The sequence below is a fragment of the Gorilla gorilla genome, chromosome 3 (genome assembly GCF_029281585.2).
Source record: "Gorilla gorilla gorilla isolate KB3781 chromosome 3, NHGRI_mGorGor1-v2.1_pri, whole genome shotgun sequence".
Taxonomy (NCBI): domain Eukaryota; kingdom Metazoa; phylum Chordata; class Mammalia; order Primates; family Hominidae; genus Gorilla; species Gorilla gorilla.
The window spans coordinates 160,684,561-160,698,601 of NC_073227.2; the positions used below are offsets into that span (position 1 = coordinate 160,684,561).

Sequence of the window (14,041 nt, forward strand, 5' to 3'; positions counted from 1 at the left end):
CCGTCCTTGACCAGCAAGTGGTCTCTGCTTTTGGTTTACTTCTTTCATAGTTGCTCCATTGTTTTTTGTTTGTCAGACACAGGGATTGTGGTTGCCTTCCCAGCAATCTCACTGTTGTTCCGCTGGTTCAAGATAATCACCTCCTATCAAAGGATTCATTCTAGACTTGCCTTTTCGGCTTTTCTATTTGATCTCAAAAGCGGCTCTGTGTTACTTGTGCTAATGCTTTCTCCATTGGAGCTGATAATCAACTGTAATCATATTTTTGACCCAAACTTTGATGATCACCATCAAATGATTTATTGAACATCCTTATGTTTAAGACACAGTGCTAGGCACTATGCAAAAATCAGTTAAAGTGTGTGTGTAAGAGAGAAGAGAGAGAGATCCTGTCCTTGAGAAACAACAGGATTAGGACGGAAAAAAACCAGATGTGACCATAGTAAGTTCTATTTCATAACAAAAACACATATTTTAAAAATTGGAGAACATGTAGTGTATATTTCAAATAGCTACAAGTGAGGACTTGAAATGCTCCCATCACATAGAAATAATAAATACTCAGGCCGGGTGCGGTGGCTCACGCCTGTAATCCCAGCACTATGGGAAGCCAAGGCAGGAAGATCGCTTCAGTTCAGTGGTTGGACACTAGACTGGGCAACATAGTGAGACCTTGTCTCTACTGAAAATTAAAAAAAAAAAATTAGCCAGGTATGGTGGCACATGCCTGTAGTCCCAGCTGCTTGGGGTATGAGGTGGGAAGATGGCTTGAGTCCAGGAATTCAAAGCTGCAGTGAGCTATGATAGTGCCACTACACTCCAGTCTGGGCAACAAAGTGAGACTCTTTCTCAAAAAAAGAAAGAAAGAAAGAATAAATACAGTGATGGATGCCCTAAATACCCTGACTTGATAATTACATATTCTATGCCTGTAACAAAATATCACATGTACCCCATAAATATGTGTAAATATTATGTATTAATGTTTAAAAAGTGAAGCTGGTAAGAAGAAAATTAGAGACAATCTGGGAGGTTTAGTCCATGATGAATAGAAGTTCCAGAAGGTTTTAAAACAAAAAAAAGTAGGCCAGGCGCCGTGGCTCACACCTGTAATCCCAGTACTTTGGAAGGCTGAGGCGGGCGGATCACGAGGTCAGGAGATCGAGACCATCCTGGCTAACACGGTGAAACCTTGTCTCTACTAAACACACACACACAAAAATTAGCCAGGCATGCTGGCAGGCGCCTGTAGTCCCAGCTACTCGGGAGGCTGAGGCAGGAGAATGGCGTGAACCCGGGAGGTGGAGTTTGCAGTGAGCAGAGATCGTGCGACTGCACTCCAGCCTGGGCGACATAGGGAGACTCCGTCTCAAAAAAAAAAAAAAAAAAAAGAAAGAGAATAAAAATAAAGGGAATAAAGAAATAATATAAGAACAAAGAAATAATATAAGAACATATCTCAGAAGATTCAAAAACTTTTAATGGTAAAAAATGTTATTGCTACTTTCACTGTCACTAATTTAGCTAAAATTTTCTAGGAATGAGAACATGGTAAAGGGATTAGGAGACAGAATGGAAAAGAAACTGAGTGTGGGAGGCAGGTTTTAGGACTACTCACTAAAGCAGGGATTCACAACTAATATATGTCAATGAATAGCAAACAATGATATTGCCTCAATCCAACTGGCAAATCAATTCAACTAAGAATTTTTTTAAAAAAAGAATTAACGAAGGGTAAACTTTTTTAAGTAGGGAGTTTCCCTTCCTTAAAAAAGTATTTTCCCAGAGGGTAGAATTAATACACATGTATGATAGAAAGTTTAGAAAATTCAGTTAAATATAAAGAGGAAAACAATATCACTCATAATTTTTCCAGCCAGAAATAAATATCATTCCTAACATTTTAGGAATTCAGTATTTAGAATTCCTAAAATAACATTTTAGTTATCAGTATTTTTCTACACATATTAAAAGTCACAATTTGGATTGTAACATATAATTGTTTTATGATCTATTTTATTCATATTATGAGCATTTCCATATGATTAGTCATTCATTTATATCATGAATGTCATGTACGTATTTATTTTTCCAAAATACTTATTTTTGGATCAAATTTTTCACTATCATAAGTAACACCATAAGCATAATCTTTGTTCAACCATCTGATCAAAAAGAATAATATGTAAATTCTGAGAAATGCAATTACTAGATAAAACACATTCAAAATTTTGAAATATCTTTTGTTTCTATTTTTGTTTCCCTGTTTTTTGAAATATACAGGAAGTAAGCGCATTTCTATTCATTTCTGAGATGGCATTTTATACAAATGTTCCAAATAAGTAAACATCTGTAAAAGACAATTTTCTTGAAATAAACGTGCCTAAAAGGCTTTGCTGCTGAAGTCATTCATTAAAACGAAATGTTGATCATGGTCATTGTGATCAACAAAGAATAAAGTGAGTTTTCACTAGCAATAGCAGAAAACGAAACGGAACTAAACCTATGTATAATTATATTTTATATCGTACCTGTAATTCGTGCTCATATTTGTGGAATGTACCCGCATATAATGTAATGAACTATTCTGAGAACTATGTAAATACTGCTTCACAATCAGATAAAAACAAGAAATAAATGATATGTTTGCAGAAAGACATTCACATGTTTATATATGTATTTTGAAGCTCGTTTCAAACAGTGGTGAGTTAATATTTCATTAAAAAGCACGCTTTTACCTGATGAGATTTTGTGAGGTTAAGAAGTGATTATTCTAATGAGGACTCACAAAAGAATATTCTGTCCACACTGAAAATACTTCGTGAGATGACAGAAGAGAGGAGGAGCACACAGATTTAATCCAGAAAAACATCACTTTGCTTCTCCAGCTGACTGAGCTCTTTCAAAACATGACCTCTGCAGCTACCAGCTTCAGTGACACATAGTTAGGCAGGCATAAGGACCTCAAAGAAGTACCCTTAAAACTCATGTTCCCGCAAAGACAGGAACTTGTCCCAAGTTGGCACATTTTGAAAGACATTTAGTGGGGGTGAGGATGGGTGCATCATTGCACTCACATGTCTGCAGAGCCTGTGAACTGGAATTAATTATTCATCTTTGGTCTGGCTTGAAGGAAATACTCTAATGTAGCTAGTGTAAAAACAGCAAATGTAGAAGCACAATTTGTATTAACAACAGACCATTCTGACAGCTTGTGATCTCATAAACCTTCTGACACGCCTGGGCTACTACAAACATTCATGTATATTGCCTATATTTCTGCCTGCTTCAGAACTTAATCTGGAGTGTATAAAATGCTGTTATCTCCCCAATGGTATATATTCTTAATGAAACTAAGATAATACATGGAAGTTCACATTTCAGTGATATTTTTCTAGTAGCTACTGATTGCAGTCAATGTAAACCAAGTTATACTTTTATTTATCCAGATGGAATCTTTAGAGCCGGCTGGCATGTGCAGACAAGAAGCCACTGTGAGGTTTGGGGGTTGTAAGGCTGAGGACAAGAATGAAGCCACAGAGCTCAGGCCTGTCTCTGCAGGCCAGCACCACCTCCAGCCCTGCAGCTCCATCAAGCTTGGGGTTTCGGGGGTGGGGTGGGGCACTCCAGGAGCTACAAGATGCAAATAACCAAGTGAGGCAAGATCTGCCTGTGTTATTTCCCAGTGCTTCTAAAGTACTCAACTGTGGACACCTACCCAAGCACTAGTTAGAACCTGTTTAGACATGAGGGCCTCTAAAGCAAAGACTTTTCTGCAAATTCTCCAAGTAAAATGACCGTGTCTGCATCCTGGAAGAATTGAGGCACAGCACAGCAACTGGCAGTAAGATGATCTCTCTTGAATTCATCCATGTAGGGCAAGGGGAGTCGCTTTAATGGGCATTTCCCCACTCTCTCCTTCAGGGTAGAAAAAATGTTATATTAAAGGAGCTTTGGCTGTTTGCCACTGGTCAGGATGAAGAGAGTGAAAAGCTTGTCAATGACTATTCACTTCCCGACTGGTTGCTGCTCATTTTTCACCATGCACACCAAGAGCCCAACCTCCCATGAAGGAGGACAGTGGGAAAGTAGAGACTTTATTTTAATACAGCACTAAGATATATTCACCATCACATTTTCCTGAAATAGAGCTGAATGAATCAGAGAGGTTTCATTGCACTCCCAAGTAAGAAGACTGAACCAGCTTCTAACTGTTGCTAGTCTAGCAGCAAGTGTTTAAACATTATAAGGTCCTACAAAAATCTACCCTCCACTTCACTTTGAAAATCCAGAAAGCTCTCCTATATTTGAACATCAACAAGCCAAATTTCCCATTATTCATAATTCAGTAAGACAGCCGAAGGCTGCTCAGGGCCTTATAAAACTGTTGCAGATGGCCCTGAATGTCCCCTGCTTCCCACCACCCAGAGCCTGGGATCATGCAAGCTGGGAGAGAAGCTACAGAGGTAGTGCCGTGTTTGGTGGAGTGACCTCTGCGGCCTCCCTCAGAGTGAGAATTTTATGTAATTCTTATCTGCAGTTGGGAATAAAAGAAGTTTGATTCCTAGACACTGAAATACACGAAAGTTTATCGTGCCACCCTTTTCCATCTCTTAGGAGAAATGGAAAAAGAACACTCCAAACCTGGCCACTACCTGAGGATGTGTAAAGAGGTTTTCTGCAGGCCAATTAGACCCCACTACAGTGGAAGCTTGTAGAACATCACACATCGACAGTCTGAAATGCACCGCAAGAACTGCTTGAAGTGTGTCTCACTTTCACACTTACCTGACCGTGGGATGGAAGTGCAGCGTAAGCCATGGGCTGATTCATCACTCCTTTCTGCTTCATGAGAAGCATGCGTTTCTGGTCTTCGCTCAGGTGTGCCCTGGGGGCCTGGAGCTGTGGAGGTGGTGGCGGCTGCTGCTGCTGCTGCTGCTGCTGCTGCTGTTGCTGCTGCTGGATATACGGCATCAAGGGGTTTTTGTTGGGGTTGGCCACTGGTGGTGTCATCCTCTGACTTAGGTCTGCATTGAAGTGCGTCAGGGGTTTAGTGTTGCCATAAGTAAGAATATTGTGCTGTTTGTTTAAGGAGTTTGTACCCAAGTTATTTGGCTGCTGATTGATCATATTCATGTGATTCTGAGGGAGGTAGTTATTCATTGTTGTCTTCTGCAGGTTGTTTGCCATTGGAGGCACTATAGGGTTTTGGTTGTTAAAGGCTTGGGGGTACATCATTGGGCTATTTGGTTTTTCTGCAGTAAAAGCTGCTCCATATGGACTAGAGGGAGGTCCTAAGGGAGACCAATTGGAAGTCTGATTTGAGTGTTGTTGCTGCTGCTGCTGCTGCTGCTGCTGTTGCTGCTGCTGCTGCTGCTGCTGTTGCTGTTGCTGCTTCTGCTGCATGAGTTTGGCCCTTTGTTGCTGCTGTGCAGCCATCTGTTTGAGCTGTTCTGCTGGAGACATGTCAGAGCTGGGCACAGCCACAGGCCCTGACGCTGAACCGGCCACTGTCACTGCTGCCGGATTCAGGAGATAACCATTTCCAGGCCGAGGTGGAGCTTGGCCTGGAGTGTGGGCTTGGTTTGGAGTTTGAGGGGACTGGACAGCACAGTTTGCTGGTGAGCTTGCAGGGTTTGGAGCTGCGGGAGTGCTGGCAACAGAAGGTAAACTAGTGGCCGTGGAGACAGTAGAAAAGGGAGGACCAGAAGAAGAAGGCCTCGCCTGGGGAGATCCCATGGAGACATGTGCGAAGGGAGAGTGAGAGGGGTCGCTCTTCACGCTCGCACTCTCCTGGGAGAGAGGGGTCTCAGTTGCTGGCTGCGAGAATTCTGGCTCCTTCTTCTCTTCAAAGTCTTCGTTGAACAGGTCCTGTATGTCATCCTCAGGAACCGTGTTGGCCAATTCATCTATTAATTCTTGCCACTCCTGATCATTCAGATTAATGTCTGAGAACAGCTTGTTCTGATTTGAAAGAGATGTTTCTGATGTGTCTATGCAAGTAGGGTCATCGAGAGGTTCTTGTTTGAGGTCTTTGCTCTGCAAGATGGTGAAGCTATCCTCCAGGTCACTGCAACCGTTGACAGGAAGTTTAATCTCAGGGAGCCTACCATTCTTACTTAGATCTTCTAGAAGCCCAGGAGTGTGAGTTCCACTGTTCTGCAAGGGCAAAGAAGGTTTCAGGTCAAGTTGGTGAAGAGGAGAAGCTGAAGGCAGTGGCATGTTATTGGGCAAATTGTTGATGGCTTCCATCCCCGCAGAAATGTCCTTTCGAATTCGTTTGCTAGTCGGAGAAAAATTCCCATCACAAGCACCATTCTGCTGGTCTCCATTAAGTGGTGATCGAGCTCCTTCCAACTTCCTTTTCACAGTCTCTTGTAGCTGGAAAAGAAACAGGAAAGAGGATGACTAAACCTCCAAGTCATATTTTACTCTTTAAGGATTGAGATGTGCATTGCGATGAACTAACTTTTAAGTGGTTTACGACACACAGGAAAGAAGTCATACTTATAATTTCAAAATCAGGCAACACTGCAATTCAAATTGTATGGGAAAAGGTTTTATCTAAAAGCAGAGCTCACAGGGCTAAGAGATAGAAAACAAACAAAAGATTGAAGGGTGGGAAACAAAAGAAAAGAGATAGTTAATAAGGGCAATACTCTCAGCAAGGAAGAATAATCTGTTATTATTTTCTTTCTTTTTTTGTTTTTGAGATGGAGTCTTGCTCTGTTGCCCAGGCTGGAGTGCAGTGGTGCTATCTTGGTTCACTGAGACCTTCACCTCCCAGGTTCAAGCGATTCTGCTGCCTCAGCCTCCAGAGTAGCTAGGATTACAGGCATGCGCCACCATGCCTGGCTAATTTTTGTATTTTTAGTAGAGACGGGGTTTCACCCTGTTGGCTAGGCTGGTCTGGAACTCCTGGCCTCAAGTGATCAGCCTGCCTCAGCCTTCCTAAGTGCTGGGATTACAGGTGTGAGCCACCATGAATGCTAGACATGAGACTTGGACCAAAATGTAACATACTTGAAAACGATGTTAATACCTATCCTAAATTCTTGCCACAACTTAAATGAGAACATCAAGGAATTAAATCAACATTTTAAAAAAATGCTAAAATAAAAACTTCTAAGAATATGGAATTTAACACATGTACTAAATAGCATAGAATCGAAAGTTAATGTTTAATGCAATCCCAAACTTACTTTAAGTTCCTTATGTGACCTCACCTTTCAGCACCTTTTGATAGGCTCACTCTTTTCTAAAAGCACATTTCCACCGGTTTCCACAACATCACACTCTTCTCAATTTCCTCCTTTCTCCCTTTACCAGCTCTTTCTCAATCTCTTATGTAGTCTTTCTTTTTCCTAAAGGATGGGATTCTTCAATGTTTTGTCTTAAGCTTTTTTTCTCCTTCTGCTCACTCTACATTCTTTCTTAGACAACTTCATCGATTACAACAGCTTCAACTATCTTCTCTAGGCTGACGGCCCCAAAAGATGCTCATCTTCCCAGGCTCACAAAACTGGGCTGGGTACATTGTTTTGGGGTCGTTGGCCTAGAGAAGATAGTTGAAGCAGGCTCATTGGATTAGTGCTCAGCTCCACTAAATCCAATGTTCTCCTGCTGGATATTTCATGGACATCTAAAACTCAACATGTCTCAACACTGAGCTTATTATCCTTTGTTACCCAAACGAGATCCTCATCAATGTTCCCCATCTCAGTATCTATCCATTTATTCAAGTCAGATACTTGAGCATTTTTCTTGAAACCTCCCACGTCAGCAATCACCAAGTCCTATGGATTCCACCTCCAAAATATAACTAATATGCCCCCTCATCTCCTTCCTCCCTTACTGTTACTGTCCTTGGCCAGGATACCATTATCTCTTACTAGATTGTTGCAGCCATCTTCTAACTCGTCTTTTACGCTTTGCCTCCATTCATTTGCTCTTTAGTCTATTTTTTTATTTACTGTTTTGTGTTCCCTGAATCTACTCCTTATAATGCCACATTTTCCAAAAAAAAAAAAAAAAAAAAAAAAAAAAATAGACTGCCTTTCTTGTGTATAACTCTGCAATGATTTCCACTGTCTTTAGGTTAAAGTCCAAATCGGGGCCGGGAGCGGTGGCTCACGCGGTCAGGAGATTGAGACCACCCTGGCAAACACGGTGAAACCCCATCTGTACTTAAAAAAAAAATACAAAAAATTAGCCGGGCGTGGTGGCGGGCACCTTTAGTCCCAGCTACTTGAGAGGCTGAGGCAGGAGAATGGCATGAACCCGGGAGGTGGAGCTTGCAGTGAGCCGAGATTGTGCCACTGCACTCCAGCCTGGGTGATAGAGCGAGACTCCGTCTCAAAAAAAAAAAAAAAAAAAAAGTCCAAACTGACTCTTGCCAAAAATCACCTGGCTCCTGCTCATCTTTCCAGGCTCACCTTTTTGCCTCTCTATTCAGCATCTCCTCCCCTCTTCTCCCTTACCCTACATTTTCCATAAACTCTCTTGAAACTTTTAGTTCCTTAAAGGTGCTGATACTCCGGTTTCTCTTCAGAGCCTAGAATTCTTTCACCTTTAAGGTGCTAAGCTTCCTTCTGCCTCTAGGGCATTGTCCATGTTGTTTTGTTTTCTTGGAACGTCCTCCTGCTCCCTCTCCTCTTCCCCTGGGTAATAGCTGCTTATTTTTCAGGTTAGATCTTAGATTTCACTTACTCTAGGAAATCTTCTCTTATACTCTTCTCCACCCTAGCTATATGTTAGGTGCCTTCCTTGACCAACTATACTAGGTTGGATGTCCTGAAATAGGTCTTTCCAAGCAGTCTGTACTTCACTACCATAGCTTTTTCACACTTTGGGGCAGCTGCTTAAGTGTCTGTTTGGTGAGTTCCAAGAAGGTAGGAACCGTGGCTGACGTGCTTACTGTGTAAGCACCACAGGCCTGCACCCAGTCCTCAGGTTCATAGCAGGGGTTAATAAACAATTGCAAATGGAATGAATCATTCTATTGTCTAATTCACCGGGCTAAGAGAAGAGTTTGAATCTGAGCAGGAGGCAGCCCCATTGACCATAAGGAATGCCTGATTCCAGCCTCTACATTCCTGGTTTTGGGAGTGATAGATCTCTTACCCTAAAGAGTGTTATCCACTTAACTGGACTCATTTTAAAAGTCCAGTTACGAAGTCTTGCTAACTCTATGGACTTATCAATTATAAACCTAACTCATCTGTGTGCTGCTTTCCTTTCTGTCAGAAAGGGCCAGTGCATGTGGCCGTGGTGAAAGAGCTTGGCATAGAATAGCTACTGGGGAGATGCTTGCTGAGTGACCGAGGGGCAACTGGGAGGGGTTAGAAGGGTTTCAGTGACTTTACATAGTTGCAGGCAGAAGGCAGAATGACAGGGTAGGAGAGAAAAGGCTCAATGGTCTTTCCACTCAGGTACTCTCTTATTCTTGGCAAGGTGCCGTGTATTACAGAACCAATGCAAGAGAGGGGGAGGATTCCCTCTGCCCTGACACCTGAACATTCACATGTGAAACTGCCAGGCCTCTAGAGGAGCACCATGGATAATAAAACTAATGTGCAGATGCGGTAAAGTTCACAAAGTGTCATTTTACTGCTAGGTGCTTTTTCATAAGTAGATGATTATATTTGAAAAGTATGGCCAGGCACAGTAGCTCACGCCTGTAATCCCAGCACTTTGGGAGGCTGAGGTGGGCAGATCACGAGGTCAAGAGATTGAGACCATCCTGGCCAACACGGTGAAACCCCGTCTCTACTAAAAATACAAAATTTTGCTGGGGTGGTGGCACACACCTGTAGTCCCATCTACTCAGGAGACTGAGGCAGGAGAATCACTTGAACCTGGGAGGCAGGGGCTGCAGTGAGCTGAGATCGTGCCACTGCACTCTAGCCTGCTGACAGAGCAAGACTCCATCTTAAAAAAGAAAGGAAGAAAGAAAGAAAGAAAGAAAAGTAAACAGAGTAGAAAGGGTCCTTGAGTAAAAATCCAGTCTAACCCTTGTTCCTAAATCTTATATTTTTACAATATCAAACACAGTCCATAGTCATTTGGTAGAGACCCTCGAACTGCTGAACACAAGGGCCTAATGGGAACACGTTGGAATTTGACGGAAAAAAAAAATACTGGCTCAACTCATTGTATTACACAGAAACTGCTAGAAAATGATATAATTTATTGGACAAGGCAAGATACCATGGTTTTGATCAGAAGTATGGAAGATACTTGAACATAGCTCCAAACATAGCAGCATGATCAAATATCACAGCTTCAGGACTTAAAGGAAATGAAGGTTAGGGCTTTTGGCACCTCCTGGAGTGATGTTAACCTTCAAAACATAAGCATTTGTCTTAACAATGAACTGACTCGATTTTAGAAAGTCCAAGTCCATGACTCTGTTCCAGGTCATGCAATGAATGGAGCAGGACAGAGAAGTAAATGAAGCTGGTCCATTTGTTTCTTGTAAAATGGTGGTGGCCAAGACCATATAGTCAGGCAGTTCTGGCTGGAAACCCAAGTTTCACCTCTTACGGCTGAGTGAGCAGCTGGGTGAGGCAGTACAGTGAGAATTAGAGAAACAGGAGCACTGGCTCTGGAGTTAGAAAGCTTGAGTTCAAATCCAACATCACCTACCTAGGAGCTAATACATATCAATATTGTCTGGTTCTTAAGAAATGTTGGCTATGATACCTTCCATTAGAATATAACTTACATGAAGGCAGGGGTTCTTCCATTTTGTTTCCAGTAGCTCAGAATAGACAATAAATACATGTTGAATAAATGAATCCTGGAAAACTTATTTAACCTCTCCTAAGCCTTGGTTTCCTTACCTGCAAAGTGGGTCAATAATATCTAGCTCACAGAGTTACCATGAGTCTGAGGTTAAATGAAATAATGTAGGGAGCACTTAGCCTCACACCTGATAACAGTAAACATCCACTAAGGCTTAGCTTTACCATTTTCAAAATTCAGTGATACAAATAGTTACAACTGCAACTGAGAAGGAATGCTTACTGGATCTTCAAAACACAAATAGGTAGGGTATTTCTGTTCTCTAGCCAGCAAAACCCTAATGTTTTCCAAGCATCTGATGTAGCTTTTTTAATATGAACAACAAAAATCAAATTTGCAATTCAAGTCCAAGTGCTAATGCATTCATGTCCTAGATTGTAGAACAGCAGAGGCTAGATCGTTGAGGTTCGAATCAAATACATTTTCAGCATGCCACCTGATTGGAGCCTCCGAGTGTTCCCTTTCCTCCAGGGCCTAAAGTTCTCCACTGCATGCCCCTTTAACCCAAATCTTGATTTATATATTTCATGTATCTGCATTTTGGAATATAAGAAAGACATTATCGAAGATGCTGTGCTATAATTTTTATGTTTTGTTTTCTTATGTCCAAAATAGCAGAGCAATCTTAGCATCCCTTCTGTCTGCCTCATCATCCTTTGCTATATGGAAAGGTGGTCTGGGAGTCTAATTCTCTTTATGTTCCTCATGGGAGACAGAGGGAGGCGGAGAGGGAGACACAGAGCCAGCTATGTGGCTGAGAAGGCTGATTCACAAGCTCCCTGCTCAGAGAACATGGGAATGCCTGGCTGCGCACAGGGAAATGTCCCTGTGACTTTCCTCTCCTCAAGACTCAGGGCAGAGTCTCATCCCAAATAGCCTTATCTTAGGAAGTCCCTGGCCCTTCTGCCTCGCAAAGCCCGAAGCCTCTTAGTATGACTGCACCCTCGTGGAAGAATCACAGTAACTCTTTCCTGAGCATCAGCCTCCTTGCTCTTGTATTACTATCATTACATATAAATGTTTTCTCCCATTAGGTGAAGCTGTGGTGCCAGGAGCTGAAGTATGCTGTTCATCCAATGCCTATGACAATATGGGCTGCTATCATGTGTCAATTACTCTGAAGGAAACAATTCGTCTTCCATAATGGCTCCAGCGCAAGTCCCTCATTTAGTGCGGCTTGATGGCTTGTTTCTGTGAAACTGGTGTGTGTGTGTGTGTGTGTGTGTGGTATGTGGTGTGTGTGTGTGTGAGAGAGAGAGAGAGAAAGACAGACAGTGAAACTGAGAGGCAGAGAGAGACAGAATGGGGAGTGGGAGGGTTGTGCATTATGTCCAAACCAGTAGTAATAAGAATAGCTGTGCCTTTGGAATTACAAAGAACTTTCACACAGAATCATATTTTATCCTCACCACAAACCTGTGGGGCAGGCTATGTGCTGGCTGGATGGTTCTACAGGGAAAGGGGCAGTGTTTTGGAGAGGGTGTGGTGGGCGAGGGTGCATGACACCGACAGCAAGGAGGAGCACGGCTAAGATTACCAGGCCTCTGCTGACACAGGGGCCCCCAATCCTAGCAGATTCTTGAGGTGTTCCATGGGCCAGAGTGTCCATGACAAAGAGGACTTTTATTCCATTAGACTTTTAGCAGTGCTGGCAAGTCAAAGAAACTCTTACTGTCCTGTCCCTGATTTTGCACGAAGTTGGGCAGGATCACAGAGCTTGGGAATAAAGATAGTGATGCTACTACTAATAATGAAGATTCTAAGATGGAAGACATCCAATTTCTAATGTCCAACTCTAGTAAACCACCATATTCCTTCTCTCCTGCTCCCAATGATTCTAAAAGATAGGTTTTATTACAATCATCTTGCAGAGGCATCGTGGGTTAAGCAGTGTGTCTGAAATTACAGAACTCAGGGGGCTGGGCAGAAGACGGCTAAACCCAGATTCAAATTCAAACTCAGGTCTGACTCCTCCATAAGCCTCACTGCACCCTCATCCAGGACTGGACAAAGCACAGTCATGCCCTCATCAAAGGCATGGGGTTCTGATGCCACCTGTGATATGCTTTCTCAGATTGTGCTTTCAGGGATCTTCCTTGGTTCCAGCATTTCCCCACCAACCATACCCAATTAAACCTCAAGAACTATCCATTCTATGAATTTTAGTCTCATCTTCCGCCCACAATGCCACTACCCCATTCAGAGTCTCAATATGTCTCTCATGAATTTCTGTAGCAGCTCCTGACCAGCCTCAGTCTCGCCACCTCCAACCCATTCTCTGCATCGTGGCTGTGGTTTTCTCCATACATTGTGAATCTGATCATGCCCGTTCTTCACTTTAAGCTTTTCTAAAGCTGTCCACCATCTTCAGCATCATTCAGGTCTGGCACACAGGCCTTCTGACTGGATCCTCATCCCAGCTAAACTCTCCAGGCTTAGCCATTACCTCTCATCTTCCCCCACTTACCCCGCAACCCCACTCAACTCCAAACTTTCAGCTATACTTAATTATTTGCAGTTCCCAGGACATACCACATTTGTTTTCTCTCTTTCTGAGCCTTTGCATATTTTACACTTAACCAACTTCTTCACCTGACCAATTCTATGTGTCCTTTACAATTCAGTTTAGACATTACCTACTCCACAGTCTCTCTTGACAGCCATTTCCTACAACTCCTGATGTTGGTTAAGAGACCCTCCATGACATTCTAATTCATATCACACTATAACTATTTTCCTTCATGGATGAATGAATGAATGCTAAAAAGAGCTCTCAAATAACCACAATGAGTTAGTGTAATTGATCCCCAAAGCAGGCTCTTGAAAATCTTGGACTGCATAGTGTTCTCAGAATAAACGTATAATTTCTGTTGGTTAGTTTAAAATACTAAAAATGGACTATTTCCTTAATATTTTTGAGGACTCTAAGGGTCCAGGGAATCCCTGATGAGAACCACTAGAGAACATATGAAGTGATTTGTGGAAAAGAAAACTGAAACTGAAATCCAGAGACTTCAAGCGACATTACCATGGTCACATGTTTTCACATGAATGTAAACCCCAAACGCTGCTTATTTTCAGACTTGAATTTTAAATTTCCATACAAAGGCTTCAAGTGGTTCTCACCCACTATAGCACCCTCTTCAACCAAAAGTGTGAGTGAGCTTCCTTCACCAGCTGGTAGAGACACAAGTCTTTCCCAAGGCTTGAAGATAAGAGAGTCTTAGCTTGCAGA

The 14,041-nt window shown here is 42.4% G+C and overlaps 1 protein-coding gene across 2 annotated transcripts in view; it reads right to left on the minus strand.

The window, feature by feature from the left end:
- MAML3 (mastermind like transcriptional coactivator 3) overlaps positions 1-14,041 on the minus strand; it is a 435,963-nt gene that overhangs the window by 167,670 nt on the left and 254,252 nt on the right. For both annotated transcript variants that reach the window (XM_031010178.3, XM_031010177.3), the window contains exon 2: positions 4,789-6,381. In XM_031010178.3, the coding sequence (XP_030866038.3) occupies positions 4,789-6,381 (1,593 nt within the window). The remainder of the gene's footprint in view (positions 1-4,788; positions 6,382-14,041) is intronic.